Source organism: Dioscorea cayenensis, chromosome 2 (assembly GCF_009730915.1).
Source record: "Dioscorea cayenensis subsp. rotundata cultivar TDr96_F1 chromosome 2, TDr96_F1_v2_PseudoChromosome.rev07_lg8_w22 25.fasta, whole genome shotgun sequence".
Classification (NCBI taxonomy): Eukaryota; Viridiplantae; Streptophyta; class Magnoliopsida; order Dioscoreales; family Dioscoreaceae; genus Dioscorea; species Dioscorea cayenensis.
Window position 1 is genome coordinate 3,965,186 of NC_052472.1, and position 9,182 is coordinate 3,974,367.

The following is a 9,182-nucleotide window of genomic DNA, read 5'->3' on the forward strand; positions in this document are numbered from 1 at the left end:
TCTTTATTATATGGAGATAACGATATTTACATTAAAAATTTAATAAGTTTGTGGAAAAGAATTTAGGTTAGCATGATTACATTATAACTACAAACAAACTTATAACTACAAACAAAAGAATTTAGGTTAGCATGAAGTGTAATACATGTACTCATTTCTTAAATAGAGAACTCATTTCTTAAACAGAGAACTCATTTCTTAAACAGAGAGTTCATTTCTTAAACAGAGAGCTCATTTTTTTAACAGAAACCTCATTTCTTAAATAGAAAACTCATTTTTAAACAGAAACCTAACAGAAAACTCATTTCTTAAACAGAAAACTCATTTTTTTAAACAACAAACTTATTTTTTAAAGTGAAACATTGATATTTAAACAGAAAAACCAATATTTACGTGACAAATTAATCCTGGGTATAAAAACCAATTAATCTTGACCACTCGTACATATTTAAATAGAAACAACGATATTTAAGCACTTTTTTAAATGTAAACACAATATATTAAACAGAAACATCGATAGTTAAACAAAGACAACCAAGCATAAAGACGGTCGTTCTTTATTATATGGAGATAACGATATTTACATTAAAAATTTAATAAGTTTGTGGGAAAAAAATTTAGGTTAGCATGATTACATTATAACTACATTTAGATTAGCATGAAGAGTAATGCATGTACTCATTTCTTAAATCAGAAAAACTTATTTTTTTAAACAGAACCTCGTATTTTTAAATAGAAGCCTCATGTTTTAAATAGAAACTCATTGCACCCAAAAGACATTATAGTCAAACCCCGTCACACTTGCCACAACTTCCCACGCAAGGACAATTTCAGTCAAAAAATCCAAATTAACTCTATTAATCACATTAGCGGGAGGGATGGAGGGTCAAGGGTGTGAGCACCCCTTGGCCCCTAACTAATCAATATTATATACATGTTTATATGTATATTAGAGGGACTTAGGGAAGAGTAGGAAATTGGAAGCTCCCCCTCTCTCTTCTCATTCACTCTTTCTTTCTCTATATATATGTATATAAATAATTCATTGAATTTTTATTTTTCATTTTGTGTTTGGAACAAAAATTAATATTTATTATTTAGATGTTTTATAAATTAGTTTATATAATATCCAAAAAGATAATGTTTAGCTTTTCATTTATTACAAATTAGTTTATATAGAATATATTACAAATATTTATCAGTTAAATCCGTGATTTTTATTAGTTAGGATATAATATATATATATATATATATATAAAACAATACATTTTCTATGGATATCCATAGATAAGAAATCTATGGATGTCCAATTATCAGCCGTTAGATCATGATCCAACGGTCGACATAGATAAACAGTAATTACTGTAATAACTACTGTTCATCAATGTTAACCGTTAGATCGAGATCCAATTGTTTATAATGAACATCTATAGATTTTTTTTTATCTATGGACATCCATAGAAGAATGATCCTCTTTAAAAAAATATTTATAAAAATTTATTGTTTGGCCCCTTAATTTTATATTTTGTCTTATATAAAAAATTATAAATGTATTATTTTTTTATGTAACAATTGGATCGGCCAAACTACCATAAATATGTCGTTCAACTAATCTAGCTAATTATATTTTTTGAATTGAAGAAACTTCAAAAAAAAATTTATAATTTTTTATATAAGCACCCCTTTAATTTGTTTCTGGTTCCGCCACTGACTGTTAGATGCTTGGGGGGGTTTAACAAATCATAGTATTCAAAAGGAAAGGGTTTTTATGGATATTCAAATTTAGGGGGAGAATATATGCATATTGCAAACTTTGGGGGTATTTTTAGCAATTTTCACTTTATTTTATTGTTAAATTTTTAATTAATTAATTATTTAAACAATCACACTATTCATCACCTTGACATTAGAGAGAATGGTAATTTTTTTCCCTTGCCATGTAATGTTACCATGAGTGATTGCCCACCTCAAAACCCCACAATATTCAAAAATACTATGTGATTCCAATTATTTTTATTTTAAAAATTCAAAAATTTCAAAGTGTCCTTTTATGTCTTGAGTCACAGAAATAATTGGTTGTGACGGTACCTAACTCAGGAAAAACGTCAGATTAAATAGTACATATTTCCTATATAAATTTATAAAATGAAAATTTTAAATAAATTTCTATTATTCTATGATATTTATCTCAATAAACAAAATTCAATACCATCATGATTCCAGCTCTAGCCACCTCTACAGCCAACACCAACCTCTTCCCTTGCCAACACCACTCTTTTTTTCTATTTTACAGACACTTTCCCAATTAAACAAATAATAATAAAAAAATGTTGGTCCCCACACACCACTTCTATAAGATCATGCTCTCAGTGAAGCTCTTGGAAATCACAAAACAATGGCAGCAACACTTCACTTCCTCCTCATCCTCCTCCCATGCCTCTCCCTCTTCCTTGCTCCGGCCTTCTCTTCCGGCGAGGCCGAGCCCAAAGTTCCGGCGGTCTTTGTCTTCGGTGACTCCACTGCTGACGTGGGCAACAACAACTATATGACTGGGAACAGGGCCAAGGCCAATTTCCCCCACAATGGCATTGACTTCCCTTTCTCTAGACCCACTGGAAGGTTCAGTAATGGTTACAATGGCATTGACTTCTTGGGTGAGCTCTTCTTTCTTTTCTTTTTTTCTTTTTTTTGAAGATATCAAAGTTTAACTTCTTGCTTTACATTCATTTTTATGTCATTCTTACATCATGAACTTGTTTCCAAAAACACCATTGAAATGATCTTATGCTTTTGTCTGTAAATTATTTCTTAGGTTTCTAGTAAATTAAAAGCTCCTTATTTGGTTTCTATTTTTACTGTTAATTGTATTCTTGCTTTTATCTTTTCAGTGTCATTCTTAGCGTGTACTTTGATTCTAAAGGTTTTATTGTATTTTGTTATATTAGTTTGAGCTATAAAAGTGATGAGACTTTTAGATAGCTACAGTAACTCATGATTACAATAGCAGTTGTTCATGTGCTTTACCTTGTGAGCTCAGAAATTAGCCTAGGAAAACACTAATACATAAAATATTTAACCATTGACTTATAAATTTAAAACTTGCTGTATATATAAATTAATATACTGTAACTAGAACCATCAATTATTTATCATCATATTATAATTTTTATGGTAAAATATTTTAAATTTTTAGCTGTGAGAAAGAAAAAAGTTGAGTAAAATATATTGATTTTTAGCTTCAAAAGCCATACAATATATGGCTTAATTTTTGACTACCATATTTCTTAGTATGAATCTATCTTCGAAATTAAAGTCATAATTTTGTCTACAACATTAAAATGATGCGGTCCCATTTAGTTCAATAAATGAGCTAAATCGAGCTCTTAATCAACCGAAATATTGAGTTTTCAATCAACACAAATTACAATCCTAGTAGAAATAGGTAAATATATCAGCTTAGTAACTAAAAAAACATATTATTTGCGTAACTAAAATAAGTGCATCTTTAACTGGAGGTTAATTTCCGTTTATTGAACTATGGAGGGTTTAATGTCCATTGAGCGTTTGGTTAATGGGTGGATCCCATTGATTTTTATTTTTTTATTAAATAAAAGTGGGAACCACTCAATTAAATGATTTTTTTATAAAAAAACTATTTTTTAATTTTTATTTCTACCATCACAATTTAATTATTTTTCAAAATAATATAATAATATTATTATTTTCCTATATGAATAATAATAATTTTTTTATGGTACATAGTAACCACGGGATCGTGGCTACAACAATAACTCTAGATTTTTTTTTTATTTTTCCATTTTTTATGTGTTAAATATTTTTTAAAAATGTTGCATATTTTTTAAAAATGTTGCATATTTTTATACTTAATACAAAATTTATTAAATTAAATAGTTTAATGGGTATAGAAGTTTAATAAATTGATTGTGAATCCTATTTTATAATATAACTATTATAAGGGGTAAAAATTTAATTGATTGATGAAGTCATATTGATACTTGGGATGATGTGTGGTAAGTGACAAATACATATAACTGTTAACATTAATATGCAACCAAACAGCATGTCTTGTCTTAGCCTTTGCTAACATTATGTCTTTTTATTTTACTATTTTGAATCAGCAATGCATGTGGGGTTTAAGAGGAGCCCACCACCTTTTCTCTCTCTTAACAATACTAGTCACGAGACTATTCGAGCAAAGAAAGGGATAAATTTTGCCTCTGGAGGAAGTGGAATTTTGGATTCCACAGTAAGTGCCTTTTTCTTATTTATTTATTTATTATTTTTAATTTTATGTTTTTTATGCTTCTTTTCTTATTTTGTTCTTCTTCAAGGATGACAATATAATGAGTAAAATATAATTTCTAAACATAAATCTATTTAAAATTCTCTAACACAAACATATCCCAAATTTGTTAATTTTTTTACAAAATGAACAAACTACTATTTACACTATATTTATTATACAAAATTATCTGATTTAGTATTTAATTAAAATAAATTAATCATGTGTTTTTATTAAATAAATGTTGATTTATTTTAAATAATAATAGCTATAAGTTTAGTGAATTTACTGGTTTACAAAAAATTCTTACAACTGTTTTTGTTAATTAAAAAAATATATTATTTAATATATTTATATAATTTAAATCTTTAAACGAAATCAACATCAACTTCTAAAACTCTACAACTCTGATGGAATCTTGGACAAGTACTCATCATGGTATTTAAAAACTAATAAATATTATTTATTAATTATATTATTAGTTAATTAATTAGTAAAAAGTATGATAACAAATAAAATATTTTAAAAAATAAGCTAGTTTCGACAAAATTCTAAAAAATTAAAATAATAAAAATACCTGGAATTTTCAATACTTGAAACCTATCTTTCTAAGAGAATGAAGATTATTTTTTCCTAAACTTGAGTTGAATATGTAGAAAATTTCTACAAAGTTTAAATCTTTGAATTAATAATATAAAATCGAGCCGAAGGTAAAAGTTTAATTAGATATGACATAGATATATAAACTTTCAAATAATAAATAATAATAGTTATTAATGAAGTATTATATATATATATGGCTAGGGGATCAAATGAAAAATTAAACCTATGAAATTTGCCACCTCTATTCTACCCTCTTTCTTTTATAAGTCTTCTCATAGATTTCTCTACTTTGGAAATTCTAGGGAGACACCAATAGCAGCATTACCATGACAAAGCAAATACAATATTTTTCAACAATTCGGTCACAAGTCCTGAGACAATTGACAAATCAGCAAATTGACAAGTTGTTCTCCAAATCTCTCTTCCTCACAAGTAGCGGGGGAAATGATATATTTGCTTATTTCTCTCAAAATAAATTCTCAAATGTCACTGAAAAGAAGCAATTCATTTCTACTCTGACTATGAAATACGAGGATCATTTGAAGGTAATTTCAAATTTTTTTATCTACATGCACAATATAGTATGCATTTAGTCACTATTGAAACTCTTTTCATATTTCCATGTAATTGACATTGTTGACTTTTTATTTTTATAAATTTTTTTATAGAAACTCTATGATCTTGGAGGGAGAAAGTTTGGTATTGTTGATGTTCCACCTATTGGATGTTGTCCTTACTCTAGAAGTTTAAATCCCACTGGTGGTTGTTTAGATACATTAAACGAATTGGCACGAGAATTCAATAGGGCTTTAAAGATTGTTATGAACAAGCTAAGCTCAACATTGGCAGGGATGAAATATTCTATTGGAAGTTCCAATGCTGTTATCATGAATATAGTTAACGACCCCGGAGCCCTCGGTAAGTAAATGAATTTACTTATATTCCATATGATTGTATGTTATAACTGTTAATTTGTTGACTGTTATAACCTGTATTAGTTTCTCAACAAATGAAAACAATACCAACAATTGTATAAACGAAGACAATTCAAAAGGAATAACTACTCTATTAGATATCTTTGCTTATGTTTGAAATAAGAACATAGGATATATGCTTAAGAAAGTCTCACTTCAAATGTAAATTATGCGGTGCTTTTATGACATGCAAAAGCAAATTTTATGCCACAAAATACACAGATTCATTTTAGGAGTCATTCCTAGCTGCCTTATACAAAAGAAGATGCAAACATCTCGTTTCATTATTATTCATTCCTTTGTCCTTTGACGGCCATATATATAGGATCTTATTTGTGATTCTTTCAACATTTATTGCATTGTTTTTTGCCGTCCTTGATTTTATAAATTTACTATGTTTTATGAGAAAACGTAGGCACCGAACTATATTTATTATTTGGTGCTCTTTTATGATTTGTAGAACCCAATGTCAAGTTGAATACAGTATAACTCATTTTGGGTGTCATTTCTCAGTGGCTTATACAAAGGACAACATCTTTGTTAATTGCTTTTTATCCGTTTGATGACCATATAAGCTCTTGTCTTCTTGTTTATTTTAATCACAGTAACTCTTGTGAACCTGAAATCAGCTGCAAATTATTTCTGAATTTCCACATTCTGCATTTTAGGAATGCATGCAGCTGTAACAAATTAAATTATAAAAATTTATCACATAAATGTCTTGTTTATTAAGGTCACTTCTAAATATATATAAACCTTCTTTCCCAAACATAAATTTCATAAACCTTCTCATTATTTCAGGTTTTAATGAAACGAAAACTGCATGTTGCGGATCTGGGAAGTTCAATGCTGAATCTGGATGCACTCCAAATGCTACACTTTGTTCTGATCGGCGCTCGCACTTATTTTGGGACTTGTTACACCCAACACATGCAACAGCTAAAGTTTTTTGGACTTGCAGTTTACAGTGGCCCAGAATCATTTGCTAGTCCTATCAACTTCAAGAAATTAGTTGAGGATGGCAACTAAGATAATTTCTATGTAGTGAAATGGTTTTTGTAAATGAACTTTCTGTTTAGTTGAATGGAACGTTCATCTTTGAATAATGTTTATTTTTGTTTAGATTTTTAGTTTTTCTGGATCCTTGTTTCAGCTCATCAAGGTAAAAAAAAAATCATTTGAGAGATTTTTAAAAGTCTTGGTTTTGATTTTTTTTAAATTTGTGATTAATGTTGGAATTAGAGAGGAATTGTTTGGAATCAACAAAAATATGCGGCTTTGCGGTACTACATAAATGTCTATTTGTAGCGGTCATGAATTTCTGCAAAAGGCCTTACAACTGTTACATAAGATATATTATAGTAGTTTGGTAGCCAGCTGCATCTACTCTCGTTGTCAATAGGTTAGTGCAACAGTTCTATGCATCCTATTGCAGCGATTTTACACCACTGCCTAGACAGTTTCAATTGGCATTGGTTTTTGCAGCAGTTTTTAATTTTCAGTAGCAGTTACTCCATATATTGCAGCGGTTTATTTTGCAATAGTTATTTTATATAATGCAGTGGTTTCACAATATTAAGAGCAATGGTTTTCCAATACCTATTGCATCGGTTTTGTAATATTTATTGCAGCGGTATTGTAATACTTAGTACAAGCGGTTTTGTAATACATTTTGCAGCAGTTTTATAATAAATTTTGCAGCGGTTTGATAATATATGTTACTGCGATTCAATAATATATATTGCAACGGTTGTATAATAGCTATGGTAGCGGTTGTATAAAAACTATTGCAACAGTTTCATCTAATATCAATTCTAGTGGTTTAGAATATTTGTTGCGATAATTAATAAATCTATTTTATAAGTTTTATATTCATGTACCATTATACAAATTATAAATTTAATAATTCAATTCAATAAAATTATAACATTAACAAACATCATCCTAAAATATAATAAACAGCTAGAGTCCAATTAAACATTAAAACTGATAAAAATATTCAATAACATTAGAATTCAAGGAGAAAACTACTTAATACAAAATAATTTCTAGTTAATACAAAACAAGTCATTTTCAATGGTTTGGGATGAAACCAACTGAAAGTATAACATCATTGCCCTATAATTATAAATAATTAGTTAGTAAAAGTAGTAAGAAACTTATGCGATATATACAATTTATATTAATTAACATAATAATAGAAATTTGTTAAAATAAAATGATATTATAAACTATATTCCAACATAATGGCATCAACTAAAATTAAAAATGATTATAAAAGAATATTTGAGATTCATGGCTACTAGCAGAGACTTAATCTTTCATAATATTTTCAATTGACAACATAAGATTAAATCTCTTATAATAAAGTTTTAATAGGTTGGCCTGGTCAAATCAATCCGTTTGCAGATTTCTAAACCATTGTGGCACCCTTTACTGAGAAATAATTATGTTCAATGTCATTAACATCCTAAAAAGCATTTGCCACTTGAAAAAACCTTCCAGAATAAATATAATTGGTTAATAAAAGCAGCAAAGTTAAGTTAATCTAGTTCATTGTTTCTTTTTTTTTTAATTATTGTAATAATTATTTTTTCAACTGAAGATCATTTCCTACCGTCTACAAAAGGGAACCATAAACATGTATAAGTTTTGTATGACCAAGAGCTAAGATCATTCAAAACAATTTTTTTTGTCAAGAATATTAATTTGACCATGATGGTAAATTTTCTAAATTAAAAATTTCAACCAAATTTCCAAGACATTTATAATGATTAGTTCAATATGAACAAACATTTAAGTTATTTACCAGTTTTTCCTTACGGAAACTTCAGAACTTCCTCCAATAAAGGCCAGCCTATTGCAAAAAAAAATAAAATAAAAAATAAAATAAAATTATCAATAGGCTTGTGAACTAATTTTTGAAGTCTTGCAACATAAATAAAGACAAAAACTGAACAAATTAACAAAGTAATAAAGAATCAACCTAAGATGGGATATTAATGATGGCTATATGAACTCAAACTTTTAATTTTTACACTCCCCTGACAATCTACCCTATAAAGATCAGAGCAGGATTTATAGAATGATGCAAGTACAAGTGCGGAATAACAAACAAACAAAATCTTAAAGCCTAGGCACACGTGTGCATCCGCGCGTACACACACACACACACTCACACAAAGGATCTGTGAAACTTTTTCTTCAACAAAGACTAAACATATCATAAGATCTTAAACAAAAAGGAAAAGGTCTTAGCATGTCTGTTCAACTACAAAGCTGAACCAAATAGCCTAACATTC

General features: G+C 28.3%; 1 protein-coding gene across 1 annotated transcript; it reads left to right on the forward strand.

Moving 5' to 3' along the window:
• Positions 1-2,386: 2,386 nt before the first annotated feature.
• Positions 2,387-7,002, forward strand: LOC120270538 (GDSL esterase/lipase At5g55050-like). The gene is given in 6 exon segments (XM_039277567.1): positions 2,387-2,654; positions 4,140-4,267; positions 5,209-5,451; positions 5,575-5,824; positions 6,682-6,827; positions 6,829-7,002. Coding segments are annotated over 6 exon segments (1,107 nt in total). The 5' UTR covers positions 2,387-2,395; the 3' UTR covers positions 6,910-7,002.
• Positions 7,003-9,182: the final 2,180 nt, after the last annotated feature.